At 43.8% G+C, this 15,354-nt stretch overlaps 2 protein-coding genes across 2 annotated transcripts in view; one reads left to right on the forward strand and one right to left on the reverse strand.

Moving 5' to 3' along the window:
• The window catches only part of GGT7 (gamma-glutamyltransferase 7), a 73,486-nt gene that overhangs the window by 52,491 nt on the left and 5,641 nt on the right, over positions 1–15,354 (reverse strand). Inside the window, exons 2-3 of the mRNA XM_068262465.1 lie at positions 3,117–3,343; positions 1,428–1,579 (exon numbers count right to left, since the gene is read on the reverse strand). Coding sequence (XP_068118566.1) covers positions 1,428–1,579; positions 3,117–3,343 — 379 coding nt within the window. The remainder of the gene's footprint in view (positions 1–1,427; positions 1,580–3,116; positions 3,344–15,354) is intronic.
• Positions 5,310–15,354, forward strand: part of LOC137541258 (ubiquitin carboxyl-terminal hydrolase CYLD-like) — a 75,456-nt gene continuing 65,411 nt past the window's right edge. The window contains exon 1 of the mRNA XM_068262466.1: positions 5,310–5,382. The gene's annotated coding sequence lies outside the window, so the exon portion shown is untranslated. The remainder of the gene's footprint in view (positions 5,383–15,354) is intronic.

The raw sequence follows: 15,354 nt of genomic DNA on the forward strand, positions 1-15,354 counted from the left end.
ATCTCTTTATTTCCCAAAAGAATTTGGATATTGATAAATGTTCTCCATGGCAGTGCCCATCTTCCCATGTCCTTAATAAAATCTTACTTAGCCACATCAAAAAATTAGCATATTGTGATAAAGTTCATTATTTTCTGTAATGTACTGATAAACTTTAGACTTTCATATATTTTAGATTCATTACACACAACTGAAGTAGTTCAAGCCTTTTATTGTTTTAATATTGATAATTTTGGCATACAGCTCATGAAAACCCAAAATTCCTATCTCAAAAAATTAGCATATCATGAAAAGGTTATCTAAACGAGCTATTAACCTAATCATCTGTATCAACTAATTAACTCTAAACACCTGCAAAAGATTCCTGAGGCTTTTAAAAACTCGCAGCCTGGTTCATTACTTAAAACAGCAATCATGGGTAAGACTGCCGACCTGACTGCTGTCCAGAAGGCCATCATTGACACCCTCAAGCAAGAGGGTAAGACACAGAAAGAAATTTCTGAACGAATAGGCTGTTCCCAGAGTGCTGTATCACCTCAGTGGGAAGTCTGTGGGAAGGAAAAAGTGTGACAGAAAACGCTGCACAACGAGAAGAGGTGACCGGACCCTGAGGAAGATTGTGGAGAAGGACTGATTCTGGACCTTGGGGGACCTACGGAAGCAGTGGACTGAGTCTGGAGTAGAAACATCCAGAGCCACCGTGTACAGGCGTGTGCAGGAAATGGGCTACAGGTGCCGCATTCCCCAGGTCAAGCCACTACACTACACTACATACATAAGAACCCCACAAGCCTAAAATAGTACTTTATTGGTATAGTTATATATTAAAAGGACAGTCACACTTTTTAGCTCCATTCAGGTGGACATCTGGAAATGGACCCTCACTGAGCATCGGATGGCTAGTGCTCCAGATCCCCCACCACGCTCGCCTGATCTCCCTGCATTGCAGCATTTGCAAGCTTGCAAATGTTGCACCAGTTTAGCTTGCTGCTTTGGTGCCCTTGCTCTTGTGGAGCCCTAGGCCTTGGCCTAAATCCGGTCCTGCACATCCCTCCCCATGCATATCAAAGAATTCAGATTTAAAAGACCACACTGGTCCTTTCTATCATCAGTATTTTTCCTTCATTTTAACAGTTTAATATATCAATTTATTTGATGGGAATAAAGTTTAACACATTTTTTGAGGAGAAAAATACATATATTTACACATATCTAGGCATCAGTCTTGAAAGAGGGACAAATAGGGAAAGAGGGACAGTCCCCCAGAAAGAGGAACAGTTGGCAGCTATGCATAAGAACCAGCTCAATTTCATTTTATAGACATCAAAACTGTACATGATGGATTCTGGCTGGTTTCCTAATGTACTTTAGTTTTATTGGATAAGCATGCATACATCCATAAGGTGTGTTAACTGTGTCTTACTTACCCTCCAATGCCAGACGTGTGGGGATTAAGGATTCCCAGACACAGTGCAGTGGCAATAGCTGCGTCCACTGAGCTCCCCCTTTTCTCCAGGACTTCTATACCCAAAGTAGTACATTGTGATGCATCACTCACCACTGCCCCCTGGTGGAAGATCTGAAAGTGGTAGAAACAATACAGTATATGCATATGTAAGTGCCTTGCATGCTTCTTTTTAAATTATATCTCACCACTTTAATACAAAAATATATGCAACATATGTCATTGGGAAGGTCATTATATAAGGGAATGCCATAAAATGCTGTCCTTCAACGTCCTTCTGCAGTTGCTATGACTTTTAATGGAAAAACATGGCAACAGTATAAGGCTTGGGGGTAGATTCACTAACAAAAATACTTAATCAGCGCACCTTAATTTTCTGTTCCTGCACGCTACTAGCGCCAGTGGCAGTGTAGCGTGCGTAATTAAGCTTAGTCAGAGGAGCGCGCGCTCAGCGCATGCGCAGTAGCTGGATCTTTCAAAGCAGACATCGGTACCCTGGAGAATATCGAAACTGTATTGAGGAACCTGAGACATGGGTGGGCTGGAAGAAGTCCCAAGTAAGTATATCTGATCCCCCTCAGCTCCATATTCCTTTAGGCTAGGTTCACAGTGCTCAGTTGCATTGCAGAATAATTCTTCATGTCAACTCACTGCCCATACAATTCTATGGGCCTGTTCACAGTAAAGATCGTAACTGATCACGTTTTTCTAACTCGCTGCATGCAAGCCTTGCATTACAGTCTACATCCAGTCTCCATTGCAGTTCACACTTATTTTAGCGCATTATAACACGTGCATTATGCAACTGACCACTGTGAATCCAGGCTTAATGTTAGCATTTACTGATGGCGACCGCTAACCTCCTGCCTTGTGCATTAAAATTACCCCCTCCTAATGGAATATATAAATTCTTGATATGTAACTTACCCCCAACCATCATCACCCCCCTACACACACACACACACACACACACACACACACACACACACACACACACACACACACACACACACACACACACACACACACACACACACACACACACACACACACACACACACACACACACACACACACACACACTGTAGTTCCCTTCCTGACATCTCACACTAATACTCAAGTTAACCTCCTGAAACCATACCTGTTCTAATGTATACCTAGCCCAAACAAAGGCTCACAATGTATCATCTTTATACCCAGTACGGAACCCAAGACCAGTCAGCTGAAATTTTCCTGGCGACCATTTCAATCATGCAAAATGGCAGCAACTAAGTGAAGTCCTGTCCAGTGTGCCCACCGAGCAGCAGAACGTAATAGTAATGTATAGCCTTGCGTTGGCATCCAAATGAACAACACTATATTTGCAATATCCAGTTACCGTAATTCACTGTGAATTCAGAACCTTTTTCAAGTAGAAATTATGTACAAATCATGAGTGGTCCCAGCAACACTTTGAAAGAACTAGCACCCCTCTTCTTCCTGATACCCCCCACCCCCATGGCCTGCTTTGGTGGGGGGTAGGGGACCCGAACTGTAGAGAACGCAATGTTTTTGGAACACCTCCCCCCCCCATAGCTCTGGGAACCCCTATAACTGCAGGGGCTGCTCCCCCCCCCCCCCCCCCAATAGTGATGCCACCAAGTGTTCTTACCTGAGGATCACCAAAGTAGATCTGCATGATGAGAGCTATTGTGACTCCCATGGCAAATGTGACACAGGCAGTTATAATGATAGTCAGTCCATCCTGCCGGCAATTGCACTCTGAGCTGAAGGGGTCCTTCACCGTCTCCCGCAGAGGGGAAGCATCCTGGCTGCCCATATCTGAAGAGGAGGATGGCAGGCGCTGCAGACGGGCTGACTTGAGGAAGGCGTCCGGGTCTGTGAACAGAGAGGATGGAAAGGGAAGGATTACGTCTCCCCAAAACAGCAGAAAGTACTATTCATCTGACACCGACACACCCTAAGGTGTATTGTAGAGCGCTCTGGTGCCAGTATAACACAAGGCATCTAAACTGAAGGATTTGGAGTCACCTTTCCTGGTGTCGCCTCTTACCTTAAATGCCTTCAATTTAAGATTAAAACTCAAACAAAAAAACTGGGAGATTAAGAAGAGATATCAAATTTCTGCAGTAAATCTCCAAATTTAACTCTTACTTAGGGCTGGTCCAGACGGGCGTCCGAACCAGCAGTGGCGTTGTCCTGCTTAGGCGATGTGGTTTCATAACAAAGGCATAAAGTTGTTTTGACAACTTTTTGGAATGCCTGGAGAAAGAAGTAAATCATGTTAAAAAAGAGAACATGTCCTTCTTTTGGAGGACGTCTAGTCACCCTAAACCAGGGTAGTACAAGAAGAGGGCCCTAGGAGAGGGAGGGAGAAAAGAATTCAGTCCTTACTCCCTTCTGGTGAGAAAGATGGCTCCATGTGTGGAGGATATGTGGGCAATACCGTAAGTTATGCTAGCCTCACTTATGTGTGATGGAGAGTGGTGGCTGAACTTTACATGAATGGGGTGACGATGGCTGGACTTGTTGGTGGGATGGAAGTGGGGGAAGTAGGAGGCTTTGGTGGCTGCACTGCCTAGGAAGAGGAGGTTGGGATAGTGGTTGTACTTACTTTGGGGGAGTTACGTGAGGGAGAGAGGGGTTGAGGTTGTAACACTTGCTGGAGGAGTGGTTAGGTGGCTGCACTGGTTAGGAAGATGGGGTTGGGATAGTGGTTGTATTTACTTTGGGGAGTTACGTGAGGGAGAGGGGGGTTGAGGTTGTAACACTTGCTGGAGGAGTGGTTAGGTGGCTGCACTGGTTAGGAAGATGGGGTTGGGATAGTGGTTGTATTTACTTTGGGGAGTTACGTGAGGGAGAGGGGGGATGAGGTGGTAACACTTGCTGGAGGAGAGGTTAGGTGGCTGCACTGGTTAGGAAGATGGGGTTGGGATAGTGGTTGTATTTACTTTGGGGAGTTACGTGAGGGAGAGGGGGGATGAGGTGGTAACACTTGCTGGAGGAGAGGTTAGGTGGCTGCACTGGTTAGGAAGATGGGGTTGGGATAGTGGTTGTATTTACTTTGGGGAGTTACGTGAGGGAGAGGGGGGATGAGGTGGTAACACTTGCTGGAGGAGAGGTTAGGTGGCTGCACTGGTTAGGAAGATGGGGTTGGGATAGTGGTTGTATTTACTTTGGGGAGTTACGTGAGGGAGAGGGGGGTTGAGGTGGCAACACTTGCTGGAGGAGAGGTTAGGTGGCTGCACTGGTTAGGAAGATGGGGTTGGGATAGTGGTTGTATTTACTTTGGGGGAGTTACGTGAGGGAGAGGGGGGTTTAGGTGGCAACACTTGCTGGAGGAGAGGTTAGGTGGCTGCACTGGTTAGGAAGATGGGGTTGGGATAGTGGTTGTATTTACTTTGGGGGAGTTACGTGAGGGAGAGGGGGGTTGAGGTGGCAACACTTGGTGTAGGAGAGGTTATGTGGCTGCACTGGGTGTTACCATGTGGGGGAAGTGCCCAGGTGAGGGAAGAAATGCAGCATGGAGGAATCCATGATTTGTACCTGTGTCCCTGCAGTCCCTATTGCTCCATATTAGTTCCCACTGGTCAGTTTACTTCCAAATCCTGTGGTGTGTTTGTACATTACATAAGCACAACTGTGAACGTCTATCTGTATTATATCAAGTGGAAGCACATTGTGAACATTCCATCTATGAATACCTCATGCTCCCATAAACTGACAGCACATTGGTTACTGGCAAGATATGGAAATATTGGCACAGAACACAGAAATGAGCCTGAAAGATCGCATCACAATGACGCAGAACGCTGCCGAGATGTACAGATAAGTCACAGGGGGTGTCCAGAAAGACGGACACACAGGACAAAATGATAGATTCTAAGGGACGCTTCTGGTCCATGCTCCTGCCTCAGGTAAGATCTCTATTACATATACTTTAGAGCTAATGCCTTAAATGATATTATTTTTCTAATATATAATGACATTAAAGTACACCTAAAATGAGAGGGATATGAAGGCTGCAATTTCCTTTTAAACAATACCAGCTGTCTGGCTGTCCTGCTGATCTCTTTGGATGCAGTAGGGTCTGATTCACACACCTGAAACGTGCATACAGCTAGTCCAGTCAGACTTCAGTCAGAAACATATCTGTTCTAGGTCTACGGCTAAAAGTATTAGAGGCAGAGGATCAGCAAGACAGCCAGGCAAACTGCATTGTCTAAAAGGAAATGAATATGGCAGTCTCCATATCCCTCTCACTTCAGGTGTGATTTAATGTTTCACACTGGCTCACCCACTAATCCTTGTGTTTCCTTCCCTTTTGTTTCCTCCCCACTACCCTCTAGATTGTAAGCCCGCAAGGGCAGGGTCCTCCTCCTAGTGTTTCTCATACTGCTGTTATTTTAACATATGTACATGTACCAACCACATATCAACTATGTATGTATCTGTATTTACTCTATTCAATGTCATGACTGTACAGTGTCTTGTATTTCTTATGTATATTTGTTCCCCATTATTTGTTTGTATTATGTACAGCGCTACGGAAGATGTTGGCGCTATATAAATAAAAAATAATAATAATAAAATGTTTATTTAGCAGCACTTGAGGACACCAGTAGGTGCTAGTCTACTTTAGGATACCAATCAGGCAAATAGTGAACAGTTCTCCAGTTGCAGCACCCTCTACAGCACAAAACGTTGCCAAATAGTGTGGAGATAGTTTACTACAACCTATCTGAAACCCATCAGTTCGAGAAGGTACCGTCCACCCAATCACGTTAGCTGAATTTCCCTATGAGGTTTCCTGCTGGGCCCCCTAAAGTAGACTAGCATTCACAAATAATCCAGCAAATTTGGACTATGTTTTGAGCACGAAGGCCCTGTTCACAGCGGTTAGTTGCATTGCAGAATAATTCTGCCTGTCAACATAGAGGTAGTGGCGTTTTGCTTTGTACTAGACCTACATAAGTTTTATGCTCCGTTCATAGCTCATAGCCTGATGAAGCGGGATATGCCTGCGAAACGCGTTGCACTTTCTGGATTATGTGAATAAATATTTGGTTGAACTCTATCAACAGTTTGTTGTGTCTACTTGGAGGAAAGAAATCCACCTCGGATTCCCCCGATTTTTAAACTTTTTATCGACTTTTATCCTTTTGGCGCCTCTGTTTGCCTGTACATGTTCTAAGTCCACCCTTGGTGAAGGGGTGTTGCCCCCTTTTTTTTTATCTACAGAGAATGTGCTGAAGGGTAGGAACACACTAGGGAGAATCACATATGCGCTTTCCACTATGCGCTATGGAAAACGCATATGCGATTTTGCCTAGTGTGTTCCTACCCGAAAGATTAATTTTATCAATTCCGTGATAAACAACTTATGTGTGAGAAGTTTTGTGAATAGAGTCCAAAGCCAATATTTTAATAGGCACCTACAGCAGCACCCGAGAAACTGTATCTTTTTCCCTTGCGGCAGGGGTTGGCGGTGGCGGAGAGGTTAAGGTTAGGCGGGGGAGGGTTAGGTGTCAGTTAGGATGTTTGGTGGGGTTTTAGGCGTCAGGTAGGTAGTTTGTGCGGGGTACTGATTAGGGTTAGGCGTGGGGGGGAGTTCTATGGGAGAGTAAGCTTAGGTTTAGCCATAGTAAAAAAAAAATGTAAATTAAATATCAATATTTTACTATTGGGATTGCTGGGCGGCCAAATTTCTATGTTTTTTTCGATAGATGCCGCAGACAGGCTGTTGTATCCTTTGTGTAGGGAACAAGTGTAAGATATGTGCAAGATTCCTATAAGAAGCATATAAGTACAAAAAGAGGGACGCAGAGAGCCCAATATAGTGTAGTATGTACTGGTAACTGAAGGTGCATGGAAAGAGTATGTGCAGTATACCCACAAGTCTGGGTTACCACTAAGGCAACCACTGTAGATGCAGGTAGGGGGATTAGACCTGTCCCCACTCAGAATTAAGAAGAAGCTTTCTGCAGGTCAAGAAAAAGGGGTAACACCCCTCCACCAAGGGTGGATATGTAAAACGTAGTATGGATACAGAGGCACCAGAAGATTAAAGTCTAAAATGTTTAAAAATGGAGGTAATGGTGGACTTACCTCCTCCGAGCAGACACAAGAAAACAATTTATTAATATTCTCTGGTATAATACAGCGCGTTTCGCGGGAGTAACCCACTTCCTCGGGCAATAAGATGGAGCATATACAATGCAGGTCTGGCACTATGCCAAGTGCCTCAATTTAAAGAGACTCCGTAACAAAAATTGCATCCTGTTTTTTATCATCCTACAAGTTCCAAAAGCTATTCTAATGTGTTCTGGCTTACTGCAGCACGTTCTACTATCACCATCTCTGTAATAAATTAACTTATCTCTCTCTTGTCAGACTTGTCAGCCTGTGTCTGGAAGGCTGCCAAGTTCTTCAGTGTTGTGGTTCTGTGATGCATCTCCCCCCTCCAGGCCCCTCTCTGCACACTGCCTGTGTATTATTTAGATTACGAGAGCTTCTCTCTTCTCTCTTCTCTTTTACAAGCTGGATAAATCCTCCCCTGAGCTGGCTGGGCTTTCACATACTGAGGAATTACAGACAAGGGCAAAGCTGTCTGCACTCTGCAGGAAGAAACAGCCTGAAACTTCAGTGGAAGATAGCTGCAGGGGGAAAGAAACACACAAATGATCTCTTGAGATTTAAAAGGAAGGCTGTATACAGCCTGCTTGTGTATGGATGTATTTTCTATGTGTGGACATACTGTACATCAACCTACTTCCTGTTTTGGTGGCCATTTTGTTTGTTTATAAACAAACTTTTTAAAACTGTTTTTAACCACTTTTAATGCGGCGGAGAGCGGCAAAATTGTGACAGAGGGTAATAGGAGATGTCCCCTAACGCACTGGTATGTTTACTTTTGTGCGATTTTAACAATACAGATTCTCTTTAAGTAAATAAATTGTTTTGCTGAAAATTGATCAGCATTTTCTTTTTTCTGTCTGCTTAGAGGAGGTAAGTCCACCACTACCTCCTCAATTTTTAAACATTTTAGACTCTTTTATCCTTCTGGCGCCTCTGTATCCATACTACAAATAACAAGTACATTTCTTCCAGGGTAAATGCACTGTAAATTACTTTTTTCCTTATGTTGCTGTTACTGAGCAATACACTGGCAGATGGCCCCCAGTTCCAACCATCAGCTAGATCCCTCTCTGATCGAATCGGATCAGAGAGGGATCTATTGCTGCCAGTGTACTGTACACAGATTGCAATAGATTTCAGCATGACATCTATTAGATATCTGGGGAGCTGCTTTGGGCTGCCAGCCCCCCAGGTCTCCCCCCCTCCCCCGTGTAATGTGCTCCCCCAAGGCCCGTGGTGAGTGTTGCAGCTGAGCTTATAGGAAAATCGAGGTGAATATAAACTGATGAGATAAACAATTGTACCTATCCTCCTCCTAAAGGTGCCCAAACATCAGGAGATTGTGGGCAGATTCGACAACGAGACACATTTATCTCTATTCGAATCTGATTAGATATAAATTTGTCTGTTCTTCGAAGCTGTCCATATACTGCAGGCCGATTCCAGCATGAAATTTTAAAGGGGTATCGGCTGTGCCCGCTGCGTCCGCCCCGCCACTGCCCCCCAATGTGCAGAGGTTACGGACGCAGTGTTCGAAACCTCCGGACGGCTCTCCTACATGCCACTGGTGCATAGCGTCTGACGTCAGACACTATGCGCTGACATTAGGCACTATGCCCAAGTGACATGTACGAAGGCCGCCCGGAGGTTACCGACACCGCACGGAGGCTGACATGGAACAGGTAATGTATAATGCACACACGGGGGCACATTTATACACTATGGCGTCTGTTTAGTCGTTTCGTCGCTCGTTCTGAAATCGGCCGCCGTACAACCGACCAACCAACTTCGGACCGACATCTTGCACCAGGTACGATCGACTAACGCGAGCGATTTCGGTTCGATTGGGCCTGTGCTTGGCGGCACCTTTTAATTTCTGGAATTGCTGTTCACACTTATCCCTGTGATCTCTGGCTACATTTTTTTTTCTCCGAATCTGCGTTTTGCGTTTTTTAGTTTCCAAGTCTTTTTTTGTTTGTGATTTTATGCAAATGTTCCCATTGTGCTTTTTCATGCATACCAATTAAGGTATTTTTCATTAAATTTCATGTAACTAACTTCATACTTGCATGCGACTGACTTGCATTGCATGCAAATAGTATATACGGTGCGGAAAAAAAGCATATATGTAAGCCGTTTTTTTCCTGCACTAAATTTGCACGCGAAGATTCAAACAACAGCACAATTTAAATGCGATGCAATTGATTTGCAATAGATGTGCAGCACACATAAGTTCGAAAAATGCAAATCATATCCAAATACTTTTATAGTTGAAAGGTACCTTATGCACTGAACAAGGTATGTTGTTCTGCTATCTATTAAAGTGGACCTGAAACTTCCTCTCTGCTCTAAAAGCTAAGCAACAGCATAGTAGCCCTTAAAGAGAGTCTGAAGCCATAATAAAAATGGCTTTTTTCAATATATATAGCAGGGGCATGTGTGCCCCTGCTAAAACGCCGCTATCCCGCGGCTGAACGAGGGTCCTTTCCCTTCCAAATCCCCCCCTGCAAAATCACGACCAACTTGGTCGTAGATTTTGCTACCCCTGTGCGCTTCCGTGTGAGGCAGCCCTGCCTCACACGCGTCTGTCAGCGGCTGATCTCCGCCTCTCCCCGCCCCTCTAAGTGCAGGCAGACTGAGAGGGACGGGGAGAGGCAGAGATCCGCCGCTGATAGACGCGTGTGAGGCAGGGCTGCAGCTCATAGCCCGGCCTCACACGGAAGCGCTCCCCGGGCAGCACAGGGGGGATTTGGAGGGGAAAGGACCCTCGTTCAGCCGCAGGATATAAGGAAAAAAGCCATTTTTATTATGGCTTCAGACTCTCTTTAAGGGAAACATTTCTTTGTTACAGCTGATACAAATTCTGCAATAAATCTGTGGTGTGTCTACTTCCTATTTTCATAGAAGCAGACATACGGTTAACATCCTGTGTTTACCAATTAGCTGCTCTGCTGTGGCAGTCAGCTGTCACAGCTGAGATCAAATTATAGTTGTGATTAGACAGGCTGAACTCTCTAAATACATACAGGGTGCATTTTTCTATGTTTTCCTTCTGTCCTGTGCAAGAGTTCAGATCCACTTTAACAGGATTTCCCTTGTATAGGTATGTGTGTATTTATTGTAGAGAAAAACAAAAGTTTGCTTTCCTAAAACAGAAAGAATTTGCGATAATTCAGGTTGGAGTGAGCTTGAGATGTCTCCCACAGCAACACTGCTGAATATATGCAAATTAACCATTGTACCCTTAGAAGCTAAACACACCTCCAGAACCGCTGGAATGCAATGATGTGTCAGCTTGTTAAATTGTACAGAGCCATAATAATCCAACATGCATACAGACTGTTTCGGATTGTTTGATCCTCATCAGTGCATGGCATGGATTAATTTGGCTCTATGGAGTAGGGCTTGTGAATCCGAGAGGCACAGACTAACCAGCAGGCTCATGGTGACCCAGAACTCATTGGAGTGTGTAAGGGACTACAATGGTCCTAAAAGCCCCCTTACTAAAATGTTAAGAAAAACAAAAGTTTGCTTTCCTAAAACAGAAAGAATTTGCGATAATTCAGGTTGGAGTGAGCTTGAGATGTCTCCCACAGCAACACTGCTGAATATATGCAAATTAACCATTGTACCCTTAGAAGCTAAACACACCTCCAGAACCGCTGGAATGCAATGATGTGTCAGCTTGTTAATTTGTACAGAGCCATAATAATCCAACATGCATACAGACTGTTTCGGATTGTCTGATCCTCATCAGTGCATGGCATGGATTAATTTGGCTCTATGGAGTAGGGCTTGTGAATCCGAGAGGCACAGACTAACCAGCAAGCTCATGGTGACCCAGAACTCATTGGAGTGTGTAAGGGACTACAATGGTCCTAAAAGCCCCCTTACTAAAATGTTAAGAAAAACATTTATTGTATTTATTGTAACTATCATCATACAGAACAGAACCCCAGTAGATGGATGGCTATATATAAAGCAAAAATAATAATATTTGCATACATAAATATTCCCTTGCATGTTGTATACAGCTTTGAATGCATGTATAATTCATTGCTGGTGTTTACATTTGGCTGCGTATGTCAGCTCGATAAGCAGTCGTGACTCTAAATAAGTGTAGTGACAAACATCACAACACTAACAGAAGAGTCATCTGCAGGTAGAGCCCAGTGCTATTTTTTCTCTCTCTACCTCTGTGCCTCTATTTTTAAAGTACACCCGAACTGACAGGGATATGGAGGTTGCCATATTTATTTCCTTTTAAACAATGCACATTGCCTGGCTGGGATGAAAATCGGCGCACAACAGAGCACATTCCTGTGGGTTAGGGAAACAGAAATAACATTGTGCTCAGTCTGGAGCGACAGATCCTTAAATGAAACACAAGGTGAAAATAAACTGAGATAAACAATTGTATCTATCCTTCTTCTCCTAAAAATGACATTTTTAGATATCCTACAGTTTTATTTTATATTTAAATGTACTTTTTAGGTTTTATTGTTTCATTGTCTCTGGTCAATGACACATTCATTAAGGCATGCCAGAGCTAAAATCTATGAACTGTTGATCCTTTTTATCTCTCTCAAAAGTCATTTTCTGCCAGGAAAGAGTTTTATGGGGGTAATTCCTTATCAGTGAGGGCTAGGTTATAGTCGGACCTAGTCCTGACCTGCACAGAAACTGTCACTTGCACTCCTGATGTTTAACTCTATCAGGCAGAGAAAGAAAAAAAGGAACAAAGCCTAGTTATTTGTGTGCTAGGCACTGTACATACACGTCTATCTCATCATGTCACAGGTCACTTCCTGTATCCTTTAACGATGCCCAAGCAGTATAAATCAGCAGCTGCTATAAACAGTACATTATCGTCTGTTGCAGTCGATGGTTATTGCATGTGTGTAGGTAGGTACTGTGCCGTCATACTTCCGGCCATAGACCCTGAACAAGCATGCAGATCAGATGTTTCTAGTTGAAGTCTGAATGGGGCTGGGTTCACATATGACATAGTGTTAAAGGCTGCGTTTTATGTCAGGGTTTATGTTAATTTTGTGGGCTTTTATTTAGCTTTTTTTACTGCGTTTTTTGGTGTGTTGGCGATGCGTTTTTCATGCGTTTTGCGTGTTGTTTTAATGTGTTTGCGGTTCGCATATGCGTTTTGTATGAGTTTTCCATGAATTTTTATATTTTCATTTATGCAAATCACTTGGAAGGCTACAGGACGCGAAAAATACAGATATGTTTTTTTAGAAAAAAAACCGCATATAAAAACGTATGGAATACACATGAGAAACGCATACCATTGCATTACCATTGACTTTCATTATGTGCGTTTTGGCAGTGTTCCTGAATAATATGAAAGAAAACCAGAGTTTTTGAAAATGCATAGAACGGCACATGCGTTTTTTTCCTGAGGCCCATAGACTTTCACTAGAGGCCAAAATGCAGCGTTTTCCGCAACGCTAGCGTTTCTGCTATGTGTCCACCCAGCCTGGATTTGCAACATACTTGTTTTAGGTGTGTGTGATTCACACACTGCTAATGCCAGAAAGATCAGCAGGACTGCCAGGCAACTGGGATTATAAATAAATATTTATGGTAAATAAATGGCAGCCTCCATATCCCTCTAACTTCAGGTGTACTCTAAACGGAAATTCCATATTCATTACAAAATTGTTGTAAAAAGGACTGGTGCCACACTAGTGTCTTTGTAATGTTCATGGTATCTGACATTTTACTTAACATTTCAGTTTGCAGCCATGTGCGAATTTCCAAAACTAACGGTAAGCACAAACTGCACTTCTCTTTAATCACGACTATTTACTTGGAGTATGGGCCATCTAAAATGCCTATCTTACCTGTACAAGTATGTATTGCCCCAAGGTGCTTAGTAAAATGTTTATTGAAGTTAAAAAGTTGGTCTTAAAAAAACCATATGCCAACGCATTTAAAAACAAAGATCATAGTCAGTGAGAGCTCACTGTCAGGCTACCATCACAGTGGCCATTACGTTCCCTGTGACAGCAGGGACGCAATGGGCTCGATTCACTAAGCGGTGATAACCCAGTTATCGCGCCTAAAAGACTTTAGGCGTGATAACCATTGCACCACGCTGGTGAAAAGCCCCTTATCACGCCTAAACTCAATTTAGGCGTGATAAGTTTAGGCGCGATAAGTTTAGATAAGTTTAGATCGCGCGCAAGGTCCTGCGCGTAAAGCAGCACCATTAAACTCTATGCGACGTTTTGCGCGCACCAGGATTTGCTAGCGCAAAACGTTTGATCAGCTGTGCACTGCGGTGCTAACCTAGTTGGTGCTATAGTTATCACGTCTAAACTTATCACGCCTAAACTGAGTTTAGGCGTGATAAGGGGCTTTTCACCAGTGTGCTAACTGTTAGCACGCTTTTGTGAATCATGCCCAATGGATCAGGAAAGTGGCGCCATTCATTATGTTTGCGTTGCATTGAGTACAGTGAAGAATACAGTTAAACAAAAGTATGCTTCACCACTGCTGTTAATGTGCGTGTTTACAATGTCGTATCCCGTTATACCGCAATGTTCCCGCCGTACTGTCAATGTCATATTGGTGGTGCATGGCATTGCGGTAAGCCACGTTACAAAATGGCTGTCAAAACGCACCACTGTGAACATGGACTAGCTGTCATCGTCCACTGCATTGTTCTGATTGCTCCAAAATATGGCAAGCCATCTATAACAGCCAATCAGAAAAAGTTTACTGTTCTCACTCCTCTCAACCAATAAAAAGGAAACCAGATCTTTAGGGGTAAACAGGACTTCACACCTCAACAATTTTAGCCACTATATTCATTTATTAAAGGACTACTATAAACAGAAACTCTGAAATCCTGCTTTCGCTACCATAATTCATGGAACAGTGGAGAAATAAAGTCCTATACGCCATTTTTCTGTATCTGAGAAGGCTGCACTTCTGACAGGCAGGGCCACTGACAAACAAGGACCCCCCTCTTCACATGGTGTCCTCCACTTGACAGGTCAACAGTTGTGTGTAGACAATTAATGGCAGTTAAGAGCCTTGTCAAGTGTAAGGTGCCATTTACACTTTGTCATTACAAACTCTACATACAATTTCCCAGATTCGTGGATTTTTATTAGAGGGGGGGGGGGGGGGGGTCTGTTTGGATTCAACTTTCTTAACTTTAAAAACGTGCATAATTTTTTTTACGAAAATGCGATTTTGATGCACAGATGGGAATGAAGAAAGCACTGGTGCACAGATTGGAATGCAGGATGCAGTGATGCACAGTTGTGAATGCAGGATGCAGTGGGGCACAGATGGGAATGAAGGAAGCACTGGTGCACAGATTGGAATGCAGGATGCAGTGATGCACAGTTGTGAATGCAGGATGCAGTGATGCACAGTTGTGAATGCAGGATGCAGTGGTGCACACGTTAATGCAGGATCTAGTGGTACACAGATTAAAATGGAGGATCAGGATGCACTGAAGCACAAATAATGCTGGAAGCACTGGAACACACATGAGAATGCAGGATGCAGTGGAGCACAGATGGGAATGCAGGATGCAGTGGAGCACACATGGGAATGTAGGATGCAGTGGAGCACAGATGGGAATGCAGGATGCAGTGGAGCACACATGGGAATGTAGGATGCAGTGGAGCACAGATGGGAATGCAGGATGCAGTGAAGCACAGATGGGAATGCAGGATGCAGTAAGGCACAGATGGGAATGCAGGATGCAATGGTGCACA

The sequence above is a fragment of the Hyperolius riggenbachi genome, chromosome 12, assembly GCF_040937935.1.
Source record: "Hyperolius riggenbachi isolate aHypRig1 chromosome 12, aHypRig1.pri, whole genome shotgun sequence".
In the NCBI taxonomy this organism is placed as follows: Eukaryota; Metazoa; Chordata; class Amphibia; order Anura; family Hyperoliidae; genus Hyperolius; species Hyperolius riggenbachi.